At 41.0% G+C, this 21,492-nt stretch overlaps 2 protein-coding genes across 7 annotated transcripts; both read right to left on the reverse strand.

Moving 5' to 3' along the window:
- Nucleotides 1-3,297: 3,297 nt before the first annotated feature.
- Nucleotides 3,298-10,029, reverse strand: LOC131245115 (uroporphyrinogen decarboxylase 1, chloroplastic). Its single transcript, XM_058244339.1, has 6 exons — nucleotides 9,821-10,029; nucleotides 9,543-9,685; nucleotides 6,611-6,993; nucleotides 6,174-6,458; nucleotides 4,430-4,665; nucleotides 3,298-3,818 (listed from the first exon to the last, which is right to left on the reverse strand). The coding sequence occupies exons 1-6, from the start codon at nucleotides 9,850-9,852 to the stop codon at nucleotides 3,650-3,652; spliced, it is 1,248 nt and encodes a 415-aa protein (XP_058100322.1). The 5' UTR covers nucleotides 9,853-10,029; the 3' UTR covers nucleotides 3,298-3,649.
- A 2,822-nt stretch (nucleotides 10,030-12,851) lies between these two features.
- Nucleotides 12,852-20,930, reverse strand: LOC131245116 (polynucleotide 3'-phosphatase ZDP). 6 transcript variants are annotated; one of them, XM_058244341.1, is made up of 13 exons: nucleotides 20,215-20,923; nucleotides 20,048-20,107; nucleotides 19,471-19,533; nucleotides 18,991-19,053; nucleotides 17,132-17,203; nucleotides 16,916-16,972; nucleotides 16,131-16,207; nucleotides 15,150-15,231; nucleotides 14,806-14,922; nucleotides 14,219-14,346; nucleotides 13,840-13,909; nucleotides 13,189-13,260; nucleotides 12,852-13,110 (listed from the first exon to the last, which is right to left on the reverse strand). In XM_058244341.1, the coding sequence occupies exons 1-12, from the start codon at nucleotides 20,566-20,568 to the stop codon at nucleotides 13,213-13,215; spliced, it is 1,191 nt and encodes a 396-aa protein (XP_058100324.1). In that variant the 5' UTR covers nucleotides 20,569-20,923; the 3' UTR covers nucleotides 12,852-13,110; nucleotides 13,189-13,212. The 6 variants fall into 6 exon arrangements, 4 of the variants coding, with proteins under 4 accessions (XP_058100324.1, XP_058100323.1, XP_058100325.1 ...); XR_009170784.1 differs by lacking the exon at nucleotides 14,219-14,346 and having other exon boundaries at nucleotides 20,215-20,930; XM_058244340.1 differs by having other exon boundaries at nucleotides 12,852-13,260; nucleotides 20,215-20,921.
- Nucleotides 20,931-21,492: the final 562 nt, after the last annotated feature.

Raw genomic sequence — 21,492 nt, forward strand, 5'->3', positions numbered from 1 at the left:
TGTATGGAAGCATGTATGGTAACATGTACAACAGCTAATGCACGTACAGAAGCTTACACATGTATTGTAGCATGTACAGAATCTAATTAACGTATACAGGTACAACATGTATGGTAGCATGTACGTGTGAACTTGATAATCAACATGAATGGTAGCTAACACGTGTACAGCAGCTAATGTACAGTGGCTAAATAACACGTGTACAGCAGCTAATGTACAGTGGCTAAATAACACGTGTACAGCAGCTAATGTACAGTGGCTAAATAACACGTGTACAACATGTACAACACGTGTACAGGAGATATGCAGGTAGCCAACACGTGTACAACATTATATGATCAGAATATTGTAGTTCAACACGTTATGCACTCCGTAATTATTGTAGTTCAACACGTTAAATAAGTAACATGTATGGGATCTTTTGTTTGTAGTGGTCCACCTGATTTGTGGATCTGCCTCATTTTTAACCCCATATCATTACACGATACATAGAAAATAATGAACGGAGCAGATTCCCAAGAAAGCATCATAAGTGGACCCCACCTATCCAACCCAAATTAAAAATCCTTTCACGGACAAACAGGAATGGGTGCTTAGTTAATGGGTTTTTATCCCATCTCTATGCTCCATATGTGGGCTGTCCAGTCCATAGACCCATTTAAAATTCGGGCCCGTGGGCTAAAATTATTTTACAAAACTAATGGAGGGTGTGGATTTATCGACAATTCATCACGGTGGACCCCACTTAGATTTTTAAAATCCAACCAGAATCTGCTGCATCCTGTAACAGCGCACGCCTATTTCGTCTTCAAGCGAACTTCTACTGAAATTCTCCACCGAAATTCATGGGCTGAATAGCTGGGGTGTTGTACATTAGCCAATCACGTGTACAATACAGCAACTTTATGGATTCTGACTAGTGGGTCCCACCATTAGTTAATGCCTAAGAATTCTAAGTCTGTGACTTATATCCATAACACACATCCTTAGAATTTATTTATATGACAAGTGATCTGTAGCACATTGTACTCATAATTCTAAGTATGATTTGATACTAAAATCATAGACATGAATCTTGTCCAAAAAAAAATTTGAACCGTCCATTTCCCTCATATGATTTTAGGGGTTGGGCCATTATTCCATTCCTAAAGGAAAAGATGGGCCACTTACCTTTTTAGATGATAATAATCGGAGATCCGCCGTTAAATATGCTCTGATACCACTGTTGGGAAGCGCGGAAGGTGAGCCCTCAAGATCTGACGGTCTACACGATGTTTGGAACCTTTACAAAGCAGAAGAACGGTGCTCCAACGGCCCGCCTATCTACTACTGGAGCAGATGGAACTATTCACACCTCTGATCCTACGGTATATAGTGGTCCCGGATTACGATCTATGAATCAGATCGTCCCAAGGACAAGCTAAGATGGACAGACTCTCGTGCACAATGTTTCTCTCTCCGTATACTCTCAGTATTTTGTATATCTTATATTTATGCGAGAGAGAGCGCGTGCCTTTTATAGGAAAGGAAGGGAGATTGGATGAGACCATATCATCCGGTCTTATCCCTATCTCCTATCATAAATCAAATTCAATTTTGAATTTGAAATATAACCGAAAAGGAGAAAGGCCGGAAGATGCCTAAACATGTGGGACCCACCCACTAGTGATTGCTCACCAGTGGGCCCCACCGGCCTACGTCCAACAGGACCCACCGTGATGTGCCGTCCAACCCTTAAAAACTGAAATTGCAGAGTTTGGCCATAACTGCACAGAAACATTTACACATGGCCACCGCACATCACCTGTCTGAAAAATCGGGCTATTCCACTTGCCAGGAAGGCCACACGTCCAGGCTGAATGTGGACCATTAGCAATCCTCTTCTCAAACCATTCATGAATTTTGAACCACGTCACGTGGAGAAAGTACCCATCGTCAGACATCTCATCATCCACACAAACTTAAAAACCAACGTTTCAGAAAGGCAAGTTATGACTCACCTTAGCATGAAATATGATGATCTCCAATCACTGAGATTCTTTCCATCTTGACCGTCACTGTTACGAGCATCTGGATGAACGGTCTGAATCATCACGCCGCCGCAAGGCAGAAGCGCGAACCTCTGCTGCGAGTCTCTCTCATCCCCAATAAAGATGAACAATAAGGTCGGATACTCAGGTTTCCAGTCCTCGTGGTTCTGTAATCGTGACCAATGATCCATCGTGTCCCACTGCAGATAGACATTTTGCCTAAACTAACCACCACAGGACATTTTGTGGCCCACAAACAGAAAACTTAAGAAGATAAACACAGGAACGGTCCAAATTCAACAGGAAGATATCCCGAGATTGGTGACTAGGATTTTCCGATCAGGAAGATATCTGGGGCATGATCTATCCATCACAAACTTAGACCTCATCTAGCGGCTTATCGGAAGGCGTAGGTTCATCCTTGTATTCCTGCTAATGTGCATGCCTAGCTTGGGCCCAGAAGGGAAGGCCTAGTGGGCTATAAGTAGCATGTTGTTATTTGTATTACATATGAATATGGGAGCTACCATTAGTTCACGACACGTAGGGCCCACCCACCATTTCTATCTAGAGTTTGAGCTGTGTGGAGCCTGCGTATGAGGCACTCTGCCTACTGCCCACTGAACTAAAAACCACCGGAAAATTTTTAAAAAATCAGACCTTACAGCCCAAGAATCATCCGCCAGTAAAAACTCAGCTGGGATGCCAAAAAGGGAACAATGTACAATCATGCCTATGGCCTTTTATCGTCACCTGTTGCCCACCTAAATTTGAAATGTCTTGAGCTTCAATGCGTCCGCTGCCTGACGAATGGATCCAATGACAAATAGACAATCCATCTGGAAGTTTTCCCGCCGTGGATGCCCTCGCCAATGTCCCCCATTGTTCCCTTTGGTGTCGCCCACCTGAGTTACGGATCAGGCTGTATTCTGAGATCTAAGCTTAACATTGGGTTGCATCTAATGGATGGATTGATGGCACTCACCATCATAGGGTGCTCCAGACAGCTTGAATGTGATCATTCCGTCAATGAATAAAGAGAAAATGAATATAGTTCAACAGATTCCCAAAGTTTGGTGATCCAAGAGTCATATAGATAGGTATCAATCTCTCTGTATTTTCCACCTCCCTACAATCTTCCCATTCCAATCAGATTAGAATCCATGAGTTTCCTATTGGCAGGTTGACGTGCTTCGTCATGATTTCTAGTAAATGTAGGGCCATCATAGCAACTGGCATATGTCAACGAGCTCAGGCAGCAGAAAACTCAAAAAACTTCTCATTTCCTAATAACAGGAAAGAATTAGGATCCATTTCTAATTGAAGAAACCATGCAAGAATCGGAAAAAGGATTATAGCATTTTCATCACTTACAGAGATATATTGGAACAGGAAAAAATCACATGTTCATATGCATGCCCACAGAGCTTCTTCTTTTCTCTTCTTTTTTTCTTTTTTTTCTTTTGGTGGGAGGAAAGGTCAGCTGGAAAACCCACGAACCGAACTGCAATAGCGCAATCAGAGCTGCAGTTTGTCCTTACAATTGCTCGAATTGATATGAATACGATAACCTCTGCTGGTCGAAGCAAAACTTCATGTACTCATGTCCCAATCTGTCTTCAAGCTACAGATTCAAACTCCTCGGCAACACTATCTTCGTGGAGAGTGTCATATTTCAAGCCCCTTGCAACATCGAAGAAATGAGCAACAGCCTCTTCGGGAGTCCCCACAAGCACACCATGCCCAAGATTAAGGATATGCCCCCTCTGCCCAGCACATCTCACGACCCTGTTGAATGTTATCAAATTCAAAAAAACCAACATAATATAAACTCATTAAGATGGACTTGGTGGCAAGACTACATTTCTAAATCGGATGAGGTTAGTCAAGAAGCTCAAAAAAAAAAAAAAAAAAAAAAAAAAGGCAGGCCCTGAATAGTATCTTTACACAATAGATAGTAATTTAGGCAGTCACTGTGCACTTGATTCTCCAAAATTGGAAATAGTAGGAGCGTCAAAGTGCTGAGACGATCATGTAAATCCAATTCAATGGAAACAGGAAGTGACCATTGTGTGGCCCCCCACTAGTAAATGGTTAGCTCTTTTCTTTTCTTTTCTTTTTTTTTTGACTTGCAAGTATCGGTTTCCTTTTTTTGGAGATCAATGGGTCATGAAACATGAAAATCTTGATTCAAGCTGGCTAAAAATAGTCAAAACTCAGGACAGGTGATATTGCTGTTACATCATCTAGTGACCTGGCTATCTGCTTGCTTTTTGGTTTTTCCTATCAAAGATGAAGCAATTTTCCATAATATCAATAGAAAAAGATAGCAATGTGAAAGGTGTAACTTCAGTAAAATCACAACAGAAATTGACTGAATTTGAGATGACGAAACAAACCTTTGAATTTCATCTGTCAATGCTGGAAGTGGGGAAAATAAATAAGCTGGGTCAACGTTTCCCTGGATGCCAATATCACTTCCCAACCGTCTTCTTCCATCTTCCATATCAACCGTCCAATCAAGCCCGATCACATCAACACCGGTTCCTTTCATGCGTTCAAGAAGGCCACCATTACCATTGATGTAGAGGACTAGTGGAGTTTCAGGGCATCTCTTCCTCACTGTACTCACTATCTGTAGCTCGGTGATTTCAAAGAGTGGTCAATCAGAACAAATTCAGAAAAGATGAACAGGTCAATTGGCATTGCAGAATATAATATCCAGTTTTACAGCATGCTTTCCCAAGTGTCTAATTAGCCCTTTGGGCCAGCTAATTGACCTTTCCACGGGAGATGAGGAAAGAAAAAAAAAAAACAAAAAACAAAAAACAAAAAAACTTTTGATTTTGATAATGTAAAGGAAGATTTTAGAAAATGAGAAAAACTCCATTGCTCCTAGTTGCATCAGGACACTTAGTCCAATCCAGTGATCCAGACTGTTCATTAGGTCAGATGCAGATATCAAAGGCTACTTTTCAAACATCAAACCACGCTGATAAACGTTAATACGGTCTTAAATATGGACAGCCAAGATTTTATACACAAAATAGGTCCAATCAACAATTTGATCCATCTATGCGTTAGGGCCCATCATGGATTGCTTATGATTCCAAAGAAACGCTTCTTTAGGCAATCATAGCCATCCCATCCATGGCTTGGGAATAGGATGGTATAGAAAACAAGGCCAAAACAAGAATGGATTGGACCGATTTGTGAAATTTTTTCATGGTAGTCTGTGAAATGTGTTTTCGACTATTTCTTTTTTTAAGAGATGAGATTTTTTTGGCCTTGATAGACAATTCAGTTAGAACAAATGGAATCTCCAAGTGAACCAATGCAACAAAGAGCACTATAACTTAATAGTGCTTTGAGAGCGCCTGAGCATTTCTGTTAAAAAATATCCGTTTAATAATTTTTCACCAAAAAGAGATCTTTCAAGGCTGGGATGAAAAAGAAAAAGAACTGCTATCTTCACGGATGTTTCCTTTATATCCTTAAATCCCAGAAAAGGAGAGACATATGTTGATAAAAACGGAAGTCCTTTCAGCTCAGTTGAGGGGTTACAAATCATTTGAAATCCCCACAGCTTTGCATAAGAACAACATAACATACAGCAGACAACCCAAGCAGAACATTCGAGAACTTCAACAGTATGAATTCATGATAAGCTTTACTGAAATTATTCAGAAAAATAATTCCAAATGGAATCCATCCATACATGAGTTCACCAGATGGCATTTCTTATACTTCAGTTTCACTTGTAACTCATCTTCTGCTACCTTAAGAGTTGCATATGACATCATAATAATGAACCCATTTCTGGACAGACATTTCATGACGTTGAAGTAGGAGTTTGTAAATTTACTGAGAAAAAACAGTATTTACCTCTTTGATATAAGGTTTTGACCAGTATGAATTCATGATAAGCTTTACTGAAATTGTTCAGAAAAGGAATTCCAAAAGGAATCCATCCGTACATGAGTTCAGCAGATGGCATTTCTTATACTTCAGTTTCACTTGTAACTCATCTTCTACTACCTTAGAGTTGCATATCACATCATAATAATGAACCCATTTCTGGACAGACATTTCACAACATCGAAGTAGGAGTTCATAAATTTACTGAGAAAAAACAGTATTTACCTCTTTGATATAAGGTTTTGACCAGCGGTCCCACATATCCGGTGGTAGCTGTCCACCCCATGAATCAAATATTTGTATACATTGAGCTCCAGAATTTACTTGGAAAATGATGTACTCAGCTATTGCCTGCGTCAGATGAGAGAGAAGAGCTCTCAATACATGTGGCGCAGTATGGCACATGCTTTTTATGGTTGTATATGTGCGAGTCGTACCCCCCTCCACAATATAAGTTGCAATTGTCCATGGCGCTCCTACAAAACCCAGCACTGCTGCTTTTTCCCCAACCTAGATATAAAGAATGATTAAGTAAGCAGCAGCATTGATAGAGCAAGTGAAAAAGAATATCATCAATGTCTTCTTGGTTTATGCTTGAGGAAGTAAGAATTTGACAAGAACTCGTATGATCCAGTATTTAAAGAATGAATTGACATATATACCTCCCTCCGCAAAATTCTTAGAGATTCCCCCACAAAATGAAGTTTCTCCAAGTCAATGGGATGCAATGTTTTCAGACCCTCTTGAGAACGAATTGGAGACTGAATAATAGGGCCTTTTACATCTTCTATGTCAAACGGAACACCAAATGCTGGTAGAGGAGTAAGTATGTCGGAGAAAATAATAACGCCGTCGGGACGAAAAGCTTTCCATGGCTGCAAAGAAATTTCCACAATGAGATCAGTTGTCTCTGACCTCTCTCTGAATGATGGGTATTTCTCCGCAAGCTTTCTGTAAACAGCCATATACCTTCCTGCTTGGCGCATCATCCACGCAGGGGGTCTATTAATGGGATCTCCTCTTGCAGCCTGAACCAAGAGCGGATCTGGAAGCACATGATAGTTTTTTTAAAAAAAGAAGAAGAAGAAGGAAAAAAAAAAAGTATATCCACTTGAGCTCCAAAGATCTCCAAACAAGGAAACATGGAGATACAACTGCAGCTAATATAGTTCAAAAGTGAAGTGTAAGATTAACAACATTAATGTACAAATCAGAAAATGCTAAAAAGGTGAATTTTCATAACATGTCAGTAAAAGGATTGAAACCACATGCTACAACAGAATAAATCAGAGTGGGCCATACATCCTAGCGATCAGCATATTCTGAAAATTGACACACACAAAAACATAATGATAGGAGTTTAAATATATAATTTTTTAAAAAAAAGACTAATTTTTTTAAAATTCAGACATTTGGGGTTGATTTTTATGTTGCTTAGAAGGTGTTTGATAAAATACCTGTCAAACCATTGCTGCTGTCTCAAATACAGTGAGATTTTGAAGGTGCAGTCCAGGTGTTTGTGAAAATGCTGCAACGGCGAACTCGGCTCGATCTTGGCTCGAACTTGTCTCGAACTAGCCCGAGCCGCTGACCGAACCAAGCCGAGCTGGCCAGTCAGGCTCGAGGACCGAGCCGAGCCGAGTTCAAGCTGAGGTCAGCTAGTGGCCGAGCCGAGTCGAGCTGAGGCCAACTCGACTCGGCTCAACTCGATGTACACCCCTAGTACAATCCAAGAAAGAAAAAGAAAAAAGACACTAGGAAGATTATAATAACCATCTGATTTTATCTCTGAATTTGGACTATTCATTGTTTTCTTTCAGCTGTCCATTCAATAACCACTAACTGGATAGTTAGGATTGTTCGATCAGTATGATTATCAAGCAATCCTCCATCCACAATGTGCCTGACAAGTTCAAAGGCATGGATAGCAGTACATGTGCGCCACGCATTTTGGAAAATGTGCCACCACCATTTTGAAAATGGTGGTAAACTACCACAGGGGAGCCTTTGTACGTTATACTCAAGTTTTCAATTGTGAAAATGGTGGTAAACTACCACAGGGGAGCCTTTGTACGTTAAACTCAAGTTTTCAATTGTGACAAGCTGGCCATTGTTCATTAATCCTAATCACTGACCTGTTGCATCCGGTTGTGGTAGAACCAAGACCCTAAAATCTCCTCGATAGGACAATTTTGACCTTCCATTTTTCGTTCAAACAAACGATTAAGAAGAGAAACAGAGCAACCAGGTGTCACCAACAACCTACTCGTCTGCACACATGTGCCTATGTGCCACACATAGAAGATCCAAGATGTTCATTAGGTCACCTCACCGTGTATATACCCTGGATAGGATAACAATCATGTTATCTCCTCCAGTGGGCCTCACATTGTTGAATTTGTATCAAAGGTATCTTTTCTCGATCTTGTTATTTTGTGCATGCGTGGCCCATCTTGTGAACATAATGGTCTGACTTTTGGAATGAGGCGCCTGAATTATGGGCTTGATGAGATGAATGGATCTTGAACACATGTGACAAGATCACATATGTGCACGGCAGGTATAAAAAGGTGCTATGGTGCTGCAATGATGTAGCAATTATCCATCTCATCCACAGCCTGTGCACCCACAAATAATTAAGGAATGAGTTCATTTTCGCCTAAGTTGTAACATAGGATTACCAACATGCGTCACCACATTGGACCCCACATGGTCCATGATCTAGAAGGTAACTAAAAGTGGTGCAACAGAAAGCTTGCGCTGGCAAGATAATTCTTCTTCATCATCATCTAAGCCTTATCCCGCGACACAAATCATGTTCTGCCATTCCAGTTTATCAAAGACCATGTCCTTGGTTAAACCATAGGTCATCAAATATTTTCTTACTACCTCCATACACATCCTCGGAGCCATAGCCCTATCCCTCCCTGCCCGTCCACCAACCGCTGTCCATTTGTCTTCAAGGGCCACCCTACCACCACCAGAATGCCGTTTGACCACTTTCCAAGGAGGGCTCTTTTTCCCATTTTTTTACTGCTTACTTTGCTCCTACCAAGACAAATCCTCTTTCTTATTAATACATAAACCAAACAACAGGTTTAAATATTTCAAGATTTGTGATTTTCAATCCAGGATGTCAACCAAACAAAATGTTCAATAGGCTAGGGAGTCACCAATCCTGGATAGACCACTCCCAGGACTCGCAAGCCGCAGCTCCTGCAAGGCTGGGATGGGAAGCCCCACCATCCAAACGGGCAGCAAGAGAAGAATACCATGCATTGAAATATCTGGCGCCAAATTAATCACAGCTAGAATTTCATGAAAATGCGATATAGAGAATAGCACACCTTCAAAGCGCACAGTGGGCCCTAGAGTCAGTGTGCACCTCATCTCCAACCACTAAAAGATGGATGGCAGAATCCAGCAAGCACTGGAAAATGCGAATTTCAAACGCCCAGTTTGAAATGTGTGTTCAGATGCCCATCTTAAAGAAAAAGCATTACAATTGCATGAAATTAGGGTTTCGAATTAAAGAAATAAGAGAGAGAGAGAGAGAGAGAGAGAGAGAGAGAGAGAGAGAACACATATATATACCAGAAGAGAAGCTTGCCCTAGGGAATCTGCGGATGAATTTCCTCCTAGAGTAAACCTTAGTTCCATTGGGGAGAAACCCTAGCTGTAAAAACGAGCTTGAAGAAGAAGCAGCAGAAGAAGAGCTCCAACCGATGGAGCAGCAGCTGTGGATTTCAAGTCGGAATTAAAACAGATAAAATCCGAGAATTTGACACACACACACACACACACACACACACACACACAGAGAGAGAGAGAGAGAGAGAGAGAGAGAGAGAGAGAGAGAGCTGATGACTGACCTGGTTACAGAGGAGGAATTCATTGGCAACATGTATTTCGTTGTAATGTATTATTACTAAATGGATGGAATTTGGGAAGAGGAGACTACAGAAATGGAGATTTTCTCCACATCTAGGCTCTCCTTATCTATACGTTTCCTTCACTTTGCTCTATCTTCTCTCTCTCATGGTGAAGACAATGGAAGCGGATTGCGTACCGAGCAACAAAATACGCTATAGTGCACTGAGTAAACTACGTTGGCCCCACCATGGATGTATGTGTCTTATCCATTGCCTCCATCCTTTTTAAAGCTCGTTTCAGGGCGTGAACCCAAAATTGAAGCATTTCCAAACCTTAAGTGGACCACACCACCGGTATAAAAAAAAAAGAAAGTGAGAATTGAATGCCCACCGTTGAAAACTTAACAGGGAACGCATAAGTTTCGGATCAAGTTGATATCTATGTTTTCCCTTCATCCATGTCCGTGGTCACTGAGCCCGGAGCAGGTTTCAACTGTGGTTGTCATTACCCCTGTTTCGGTAGTGTGATCCACGCGAGACTTGGATAGGACATACTTCAGTTGGGCTCATTTCTTAAAATTAGCTGATAAGATGGATAGACGGCGTGAATAAGACACACATAAATCAAGGTGGGGCCAATAGAGTTTACTCAGTAGGCAATCTCCTTCAGTGGAGACTTGAGTCCTCGATGCTGCCGACCTCTCCACGTCAGCACCGTTTGCTTACAGTGATGTGTGTGTTTTATCTACGCCACGGATCTATCCTGCCACCTCATTTTTGGATGTGAGTCAAAAAATGAGCAGTTCCATAGCTCAAGTGAACCACACCACATGAGAGGACCGTTGAAATTTTCAAATTTTTTGGGATAAGGCTGATATCCATGTTTTCTATTCATCCACTTCTTTTGTGACCTTCTGCATAGGTTGGATGGCAAACAAACACCATGGTGGACTGGAGGGTTTCAATGGTGACTGGTGAGTTCCATTACCCCCTGTTTCATATGGTTTAGTTCACTTAAAACGTGCTAGAGTCATAAATACATCACATGAGAGGTTCGCCCCAATATATAGATACAATGGGACTTAGTCTTTGAACCTGAGCCATCTTCCAGACGGTTTCTCATAGCTGGTATGTGATATGCCAGTTGTACAATTTGTAATTGCTGCCATGTCCAGGTATCAAATAACTCTGCGTTGCCAAAAAGAAATAGCCTTGCAGTATTTTTAAGAAAGAGAAGAAATTTGATATCATGGCCGAGTGTGATGGTTGATACATTGGCTCTAAGAATTGTACACGTCGGCATATAACTTAAATTTAACCATCCAAATCGTGTGCCTAAATTAGATAGATCATTCAAAAAAATTTTGATCTGGTTACATTTATCTAATTCGGTTGGTGGGAATTTAGTGGACGGTTGAAATAAAAACAATCTCAATCTCCCAATTTTTCAAATAAATACACATTAATCGTAGGATCACATTGTCAATTTGATTTTAGGGTGATGACCTATCAACGGCGGGACCTACCATTTGGGGTTGATTTGAGTTAACACTTGCAGCGTAAACAATTTCCCAGTGCCTGCGTATCAATTGTCGTACTATGACTGAGTATCAAATCAATTGTCACACGTGTTAGTTCATGGTGTGCCGTTCGGATTCACGTGTCATCGTGTGCTTCACGAACAATATGATCATCCATCAGAGGATGTGTAATATCATCTTGACCTCGGCTACCTACCGAGGCGCACACGGTTCAGTGATTCAGACCGTTGATCTCCCAAAAAGAGAAAGCCCAATTCTTCCATCCATCAATGGCCTGAAATTACGGTTACGGAAATGACACGTCTATCCACATTTCGTGGAAAATGGAAGAATTGGATTGATGGAGTATTTCCGCATTGGAGAAGTTTCGGCATCATCCTTCCACATTGCGGCCCATCGGATGGACGATCTTATCACCGAACCATGTACGATAACCAAAGGGACGAATACACACTGAGGACGAAAAATGGGCAGGATCCGACAGTTGAAGCATGTCCGGTCGGTCCTATGATCTAAGAACGTGAGCCCAAGGCCATCCGAACCTTTACTGAACTCCATCTGGGTCCGACCCCGGATCCACCTGATATTTGCTTTCTCCCTTCATCCTGGTGGAACTCATTGATGGGTGGGATGGCGTACAAAATATCACAATGGGCCCAGGAAGGTTCCAATGGTGGGCATTAGTGAATGACCCTGGCTGGATGTCATGAGTCATCATATTCAAACGCCGCAATTTTAGAGAATGATCTATCTACTGTAGTGGCCATCAGATGGACCATTCAGATCATTTGAACTTGCAGCCACGTGGGCCACCCAGCAACTCACCCAAAATGAATTGCTCTCTTAGTGCCAGAGCATACACAAGGGCATTTCACTTGCGTGCTTTCCTCGCTGTTTGAACGAGGCTTTTTGGTCATCGCCACCACGATCCTGAGGGGACTTGGCTATTCTACTTGGAGGCCATTTGGTGTGGACCTAGTGCAGGAACTGCACCAGCTCGAACCATCCTGACCACCAACAGTCGGACTGAAATAGATAGTCAATGACTTGAAGAATAGTCCTGTGCTTTTTTAACCGCCCATTTGTAGGTCGATGCACCCATTCACGGCCTGCATCCGTTCTATCCATGTGGACATCTGCACCCCTTTACAACAACGCCATGCAATCCAATAGCAAAAGCTGTTGGCTGTATTTTAAACTGCAGCCCCCTCATGACCCTCACCCAGTTCATATTGTTGCCACTCTCCCAAGGCACGGCCCACAATCCAAGTCTCCTTACCAGGTGTTTGTAAAGGCAGTGGCCCGATGCTCTGCCAAAAACAAAACAAAAAAAAAATAAAAATTCAATAACAGAATGCCAGGGTCTCCATGGGAAGGCAAACAATTGGCATTACTTTTCCAGCCAGATCAATATCCAATGCATTTCAGGTTCTCACCCTCGACGCCTCATCATGAATTACTAAGTCTAGGAGCACCACTACTCACAAAGATCAAACAATTCTCTGCTTGGATTTGATGTTTTTAATATCCAACTCAATATCCAGTACATTTCAGGTCCTGCCTGATAAACACAACATGTCGATTTAGGGCAAAAAAGCAAGAGAGCATACACTGCATGCATCCATTCCATCCATTCGGCCAAAATATTCAATCTGCATAGTGATTTCAGAGGGTAGTGATTAATTGACTTCTGCAAGCTTCAGATAATGCCAGACTTCCTCATACATAACCTAACCCATCTATCACAATCTGCTGCATGCATGGTTCCTCTTACTGGCTACAACTATACAATTTGAATTCCAAAAGGAATCAGATGTGAACATTTACCAGAGGTTAATGGTCAGGAAGTCTTTAAGCGCCAAAATATTCCTCAGGAAGATGAAATTTCAAGCCAACAGCCTATAAACACGACAGGAACAGATACCGTCAACAAAAAGCTTTAAGCAAAGATAGCAGCAAGAAGATGTTGCAACCATAAATCAAAATTTAGGATGCTATGGAAGATCTTCCTGATCTTCTAGTCAGGAAGTCTTTAAGCTTTAAGATGCACTGTTTAATTCGAATTGCAATTGTTGATATAACGAAGCCATGGATTTAAGTAGCACCTTCGGAGTGCGAGTCGCCTGGGGACCGAAACCGGCACAACCCGGTCCAACTCATTCCATTTCCGTACAAAACCTATGTGACTTGGACAATACCGAACCATATCGGAAGATATTTCAAACCATGAATGAAGTCCCTAAGACCAAATTGTGATTTGCTTCCCAAGCACTCGTATTGAGAGTAGAAGCTCCAAATTGCAATTATGTCACAAGTTGGACTAGAAAAATTAAAGGACACGGGATGCATTTGAGGCTATGGCCATGCTAGGATTACTAGTTAACATCGTTAGCTTTTGTCATTTCATCCTGATTAAAATAAATGTTCACAATTCAAATTGCGTCCAAACGCATCCTAAAGGAGAACTTTGAATGGTACCTGAGCAAATTTAATATCTGCATCACTATGATCATTGACTCTCCCAGCTGCATCACCAACATAAAAAGATCTGTGTGCAGAGGTAACTTTTATCAAACCAGTATTCCGATCCCATTGGGAGTAATTCGCAATCAGACAACATTTGTTCTCAAAAGGAATTATGAAAGACATGTCAATCTAAAACACAACAAAAGGGCATGATGCATCATGACTACAGAGTCTACAAATGAAGCCCTTTTTTTTACCTTTTTCCTGTTTCCAAAGGGAAATGATCTGTAAGCAGACAACTGAAAGCAAACTGGCTAATTCCCACTGACTAAAAATCTTAAAAGTTAAAACTGTAGAGCAAGCTAAGGAAGACAGAGAAAAGAGAAATAACTGATCCATATCAATTGCAATGCCAGAGTTGAAATTTTGCTCCATTATTCTCCACATTCCAGGCTTCGGTTTGCGAAATGGATCATCACCTTGACCCTTAGTTTTCCCTAACCCGCAAGCAATAAAAACCTGCACTCAAATGTATGAAAAGTGAGAACCAATGCAGACTTTCCTGGACTTCCGATTCAAACGATGATATTCAACTAGAACGTTCATACTATTGTCAGATACTTTGGAGAACTTAACCAATGGTAAGACATGCATGCATGCATAGCATAAGCACACATAGCACAAAAATCACTTTCAATCTAACACAAAAGCAGATTCAGTACTTGCTGCAGACTTTCCTGGACTTCCGGTTCAACTGATGATATTCAACTAAAACGTTCATACTATAATCAGATACAACTAAAACGTTCATACTATAATCAGATACTTTGGAGAACTCAACCAGTGGTAAGACATGCATGCACACACAGCACAAAAATCACTTTCAATCTAACACAAAAGCAGATTCAGAAACTTGCTGCATCAGTCAACAACATCACATTGCATGGAAATAACATTCTCAACACTGTTACATAATACCTGGATTGGGACTTTGACACACTTGATGAAATTGTTGAGACGTCCGATTTTGGAGTCAACAGCTTGCTGTCTTTTATTCTTCCAGCGCTCAATGTTGGATTCATTAGTGAAGATTACCTGATGTTAAAAGGAAAAAACTAAACTGATGACATACGCTACCTCTTAAATTTATGAGAAGAATTGACTTTGTTAGCTGGCCAGAAGAAACACTATTACGTGATAACAGCTTCACAAGGTAACACATTCTTGAAAAATCAAAACCCGCCATCTTCACATTGATGATTCCAGTAGGTAGAACGTAAATGAGTTTACAGTGCAACAAGAAACAGATAAGAGAAACAAACCAGTTTATAGCCATCGTTGTATAAGCTTTGCAGCTTCTCTGGTATTGAAGGATACATAAGAGACCAAGCATCCGCACCAACTCTGCAGTTGAAAAAGTATCAAACCATTAGGTTGTGGATCACATGTTTGATTGGTATTTTTCAGTTTTTTTTTTTTAAAGAGATTGGTATTTTTCAGTTAAGAGGCCCAACAAATCTGCATACCCATAAACTTTTCTCAGAATTCCCTTTTCTCAAATTGCATCATCATCAACAATCGTCATCTAAGCGTTATCCCAATTAATTGGGGTTGGCTACATGAATCCTGTTCCACCATTCCACTCTAATTTTTCATCAATTCATCAAAAATTGTTTTGCAAATTCTTTTGTTTTGCAGGCACCTAAAATACCTAGGTTTGTGATCTCTCAGAGAAAAAAAAACTAAGTTTATGGATTTAGAACAGCATCAAAAGATTGTAAAATTTGCAAGAAAGTCATTTTGAGTTGTGACTGGTGATCTCCACAACACTGGTGACTGCCAAAGATGGTAAGGCTTCCCAAAATGCACGTCTCTTGGATCTTTCATGATTTTTCGAATAGGATGTATAGCAAGCACCAAGCTTGCCATATGAAACTCCTAACTTTTTAAATTACTCGATGTCTAGGGTACAACAATGTTCCACTTTTGAATCCAGCGGTGAATGTAAGTTTGTGAAAAGCTTCAAAATGGATTTGAATTAATGCTAAAAGATTTGAAAAGAAAAAAATAAGTACTTTTAGAAACTAAACTATTAGTGCCATTAGATGGAGATTTCCTAGGATTTAATCCTCCACAAATAAACAATAACACCAGCACCAAGGTAAAATATTTTAATTAGTGTATATCAGCAGGTATTTCGTGCAGAGTGTGTGCCATGCAACAGAAATAGCATGTTAGCCCATTTCCAAACATTAATGAACTTGTTTAACAATCAATACCTCAAGCATTTAAAATCATGGTACCTTTTAACAGATGTATTAACGAGACACCCATCAAAATCAAATGCAGCAATTTTTCCTGAATCATGAAGCCCTTCATCCTACGTAAATACGGAAAATGAAGAACATGAGATAGAATAAAAAATGCCCAGTGATAGTAATAGTATCATGCGGACTGATTTCATTCCAAGAAAAGAAAAGGAAGTACATGTCTGCATTAGTGCCACAAAAATAAATAAAATAATATGCTCCATTGACAGATCAAAGTAGAAGAAAGCAATGAGAGAAGCAAGTAACAAGCTTGATAAATTCGGTAGACCCTGTGGGTTTCAACACTGAGGTGGTAGACCCTACTCATGGCTCAGTGCTAGACCCTGTGGGTTTCAACACTGAGGTCGTGGGATCGAGTACCCATGTGGTGTGTGTAGGCATGTGTAAAAAAAAAAATCGATAAATTTGGTGAAACAAAACACGCGTGCACACCCACGCACGCAGGCATACATACACACATATACATTTGTGTGTGTGTACTAGATGAACAGCATAATTACTAAAATAACATCCAGTCTCACCTACAAAAGAACTAATGCACGAATAGATAGCAGATTATAATCACAATTCTGACTCAGGAAACAATCCAAAAAGTGAAAAAGCTGGCAAAGCATAAAACAGTTTCCATCTCCTATGTAAAAATATAAAAAGAAAAAAAAGGGACACACCTTAAAATAAACATCCAGTTCTCTCTTACAAACGAACTACTTCATAAATAGCTAACAGTTTATATTTGCACGAAGAAGATCCCATCTCACCCGTTCAAGAAAGATAATTGTTTGGAAAGCCTTCCATGTTGGTAGAAGTGTAGCATCCTGAACCAGAAATGAGAATTAAATGAATGATCTAACAATGTATATAAGGGAAGGTGCAGTCAAACAGGAATGCTAAAGATGAATGAATGCTGCCTCATTAAGTTACATATTCTGTAAATATGTGGGGAAAAAATCAAATAAACTAAGAAAAAAGAAAACCTTGTACTTGTTCTTGACATCAGAGGTAGAGAAAACTATCTCCAGCTCAGCTCCATTGTTAGAGGCAGACAACTGGGATCAATTCCATGGAAAAAATATGATCAGTTTCTACAAGCAATGAACCACCGTAAGAAATATCATAGAAAAACATTAGGACCTTGTTGATTTGCTGTAATTCATGTGAATTGATGGTAAAAATGTAATTATGGTTTTTCACAAGTATTTGGAAGGGAGGTAGAATTCCACCTCGAAAATCGGGCAAAATTCAAATTCATAAGACGTGTTTCGAAACAAAACTTTGTGAGGCCCACCATGATGTATATGTTATATCCATGCCGTTCATTTTTTCAGATCATTTTAGGGCATGAGGCAAATCCGAAGCTCAATTGGACCACACCGCAGAAAACAGTGGGGATTGAATGATAACCATTGAAAACTTCTCGGAGGCTAAAGAAGTTTTGGATCAATTTCATCCATGCATGTGTGACCTTATGAACACATTGGATTTCAAATAAACCTTATGGTGGGACCTATGCAAGTTTCAATGGTGGGTGTCATTATTCCCACTATTTCTTGTGGTGTGATCCACCTAAGTTTTGGATCTGCCTCAATTTTGGGCTCATGTCCTCTGGCAAAATGAATGGATGGCGTGGATAAAACACATACATCATGGTGAGGCCCATAGAGTTTTGCCACCTATTATTTAGGGCCTTGTTTTCCAAGTCAGCCTACCAAAGGAAGTGGATTGCATGGGTGCCACACACCACCGACCTTGGTGGTGTGTTGACATCGCCAAGTTATTGGGCCCCACCATGATGTATGTATTATATCCACATTGTCCATCCATTTTTCAAGATCATTTTAGGGCATGGGCCCAAAAATGAGGTAGATTCAAAGCTCAAGTGGACTACACCATAAAAAGTTGTGGGGACAGTGACGCCCACCGTTGAAAACTTCTTAGGGCCCACTGTGATGTTTATTTTCCATCCAAACCGTTCATAAGGTCACACAAACCTGGGTGAAGGGAAAACACAACTATCAACTTTATCCAAAACTTATGTGGTCCCCAAGAAGTTTTCAACGGTAGATGTTCAACCCCCACTACTTTCTATGGTGTGGACCACTTGAGCCTTGGATTTGCCTCATTTTTGGGCCCATGCTCTAAAATGACCTCGCAAAATGGATGGACAATGTGAATATAACACATACATCATGGTGGGGCCCACAGAACTTGGTGATGTCAACACACAACTGAGGTCGGTGGTATGTGGCACACCACGCAATCTGCTTCCCTACGAAAGATGTCAACATTTTACATCCATTTTTACCAAGGTAAGTAATAAATGCTAAATTCCAGTCAAATTCTATGTAAAGACAGCAAATCAAACAGGACCTAAGTTGAGTTACATAATAGTATGGAAGTAAATGGAGAAATAGTATTTATATGGCTAAGGTCAACGGTCACAAAAACCAATGACAGTTAAATAGCTAGACTTATGAAACTGTGCTAGTGGTTTGGCAGAGAAGCATGTAAAAGATTCAGCCTCAGATATAATTGTTAAAATCAGTATAACTGCAGGAAAAAAAAAAAAAAAAGTGCCAAGTGGGACAACCTTGTGATAAATTTCAGGCTATTCCCCTTCACCAAAAGAAAAGCATTAATAACTAAAAAAGTACAGTTTGACAACCAATATCCAACTTGCATTTGAAATTCAACTAGGTCCGAATAACTTGAGAGAAAACAGTAATGAGTGGAACGCAAAATCCACTATCAATAACTTCACCCCAAAAGTGGAGTTTCGCGCAATGTTAAAATTAATCAAATTTGGTATAGATTTAGAAAAGGGCAGTGTATCTACCTTTGGTTTCTTAGAATTCCCATCCTTGAGATTATCTTTCACGGCTTCATCTATTTTATGAACCTAAAACAAATAAAAATGACAATGAAAACCACAAGGATATGTAGAACTAGAACCACATGTTTACATGTGTTAAATGGCTACATAGTGCTAATCTTGAGGGCCTATGAGAAGCTACAATAAGAAGAAGAAGAAAGAAGGAGAAGAAAGATGGAAGAGGGAAACAATGTGTGTGTGTGTGTGTGTGTCTGAGAGAGAGAGAGAGGGAGAGAGAGAGAGAGAGTAAGAACATGAGATGCTTAGGATGTATTAAAACCCTAGCCCTCTACTCTTATTTATAATGGTAAAAAACATGAATGGGCCCTATAGGCCTTATTACATGGAGTTGTGAATGGCCTCTATGGGACTTATTACAAGGACTTGTGCCCAATGGGCCTTATTCAATCATCAACCTTTCAACAATATGGATAATTTGTATACCTTCGTTTCTTTTGAACTCCTTTCCTCACTACCATCAATCCCAGCTTCACCAGCATCACATGCCTGAAAATAATAACAGTAGCCCCACAAACAAAGTTGCAGAAGAGAATTAAAATTGTGGCATCTCACATTGTGGGCCCCTGCGTAAATCAAGGGTGGTAGTCCACTCTCATATTTTCCCTGGCCCACTTGAGTGTTGGGTTAGGCTGTTGTTTAACAATTGGGGGTACTTCGAAGTGATGCATCTGATGGACTGATTGGATGGCCTTCATACATCACATGGGCCACAAATCCACCGGGAACTACCGTAAGCTTACCATGGTGGCGGTACCACTCACGCACACCCTTTATTTTGTAGGGAACTGAAGCACCCACTCCAATTGATTCACAAACACCCATTTTCATTTTGGGAATTAAGATAGCAGACCAAGTAGCATACTTCGGTTCCCAAAATGGAGAATTGCCATAGGCAAATGAAGGGTGGATGAAAATAATAGCCACCTGTTTGTCTTTTTTATTTTTCAACTCCTCTTTTACTGCATAAGGAAAACGAATACAGCAAAATTTTCATTCAAACCTCTTTGGGAGACAAATCCCCTCCTTCCTCCAACTTCTTTAATGCCTCCTGATCGCAATTCTAGAAAGCCCGTATAAAAACAAAGAGAAGATTATTTTTTCAATGAATCATAATCGAACATGAAGAATAACCAAAGCGTAAAAATAAAATAACTCCACTATCCAAACCTTCAGAGAATCGAAACCCTTGATTTTCTCCACGGAAACGATCGGTTGAGATTCCCTCGGAAAGCAATCCAAATGATGCCATTTCGTAGAATCGAACCCTCGAGGGTCTCTGCTGACCAGGCCCAGCCTCAGAGAATCTGCAGGAATCGATTTCGAACACTTCTTGCAGGAAGAACGGCTGGATTTTGCGTACTCGACAACGATTTTCGAAGAAGCCATAGAAGAACTGAGGCCGGATGAGGATCGACGATGCCGATGAAGGAACGACGGGACCCAACGGCGGTATTGAAAGGACAGGTGAGGTGAGGGGTTAGGGTTTTGCCGGAGGAGAAGGAGACTGCGAGATTTTAGCATATAAGGAAATGAGGATCTGTTGGAGAAAGCTAGGGTTTTGTTGCGGTTGGAGAGACAAGGGTTCGACTTGGAAGATCATCTCCCGCCATTTTCGTCTCGAGCGCGTGCGGAAGTTTCAGACCGTTGGAGATGGTCTTCTGCTCATTTCGAGAACCTCTATAGACAGAAAGAACGGGGCGGGAAGGAGAAAGCACTAGTTAGATTTCAGTTTGTGCAAGTGGGCCCCATTATTCGACAATCCAGACCATTGATCTTTTGGGCTCCATCGTGGATCGAACATGCCCCTAGAATCTCCTCTATAATAAAACCCCAGCTATTGTATGTGGGGCCAGAAAACGGTCGGATAAGAAGATAAGTACACGAGTGGACTCGGACTGGTGGCTGGGATCACCCTCTTTTCAGGGAGAGGTCTTTAGCGACGAGGCACCAACAGACTACTGGCGTAGAACACTTCCCCACGCACTAGGGCTTGGATTGTTGTAGGCAGGTTGACGTGGCGAAGTTCTGTGGGGCCCACCATGATCTATGCGTTATATCCACGCTGGCCATCCATTTTCCCATATCATTTTACGACATGAGCAAAAAATGAGGCGGATCCAAAGCTCAAGTGTACCACACCACAGAAAGCAACTGGACAATGACACCTATGTTGAAACGTTACGGTGGACGTAGGGAAATGAACATTACCGTGGGCCTAGGAAGTTTCAATGGTGGGCATTCAATGACCATTGTTTCCGCTGTTGTGGGTCACCTGAGATTTATATTTACTTCATTTTTAGGATTAGTGTACTAGAATGAGTCGGCAAAACCGGTGGACGGCATGGATATACAGCATACAACGAGGTCGACCCCACAGTCGGGTCCCACCCACTTCACTGGATCCTGTGTGGCTGCTAGGGGCCAGTTTGGCAGCGTGGATTTGGA

The sequence above is a fragment of the Magnolia sinica genome, chromosome 5 (assembly GCF_029962835.1).
Source record: "Magnolia sinica isolate HGM2019 chromosome 5, MsV1, whole genome shotgun sequence".
NCBI lineage: Eukaryota > Viridiplantae > Streptophyta > Magnoliopsida > Magnoliales > Magnoliaceae > Magnolia > Magnolia sinica.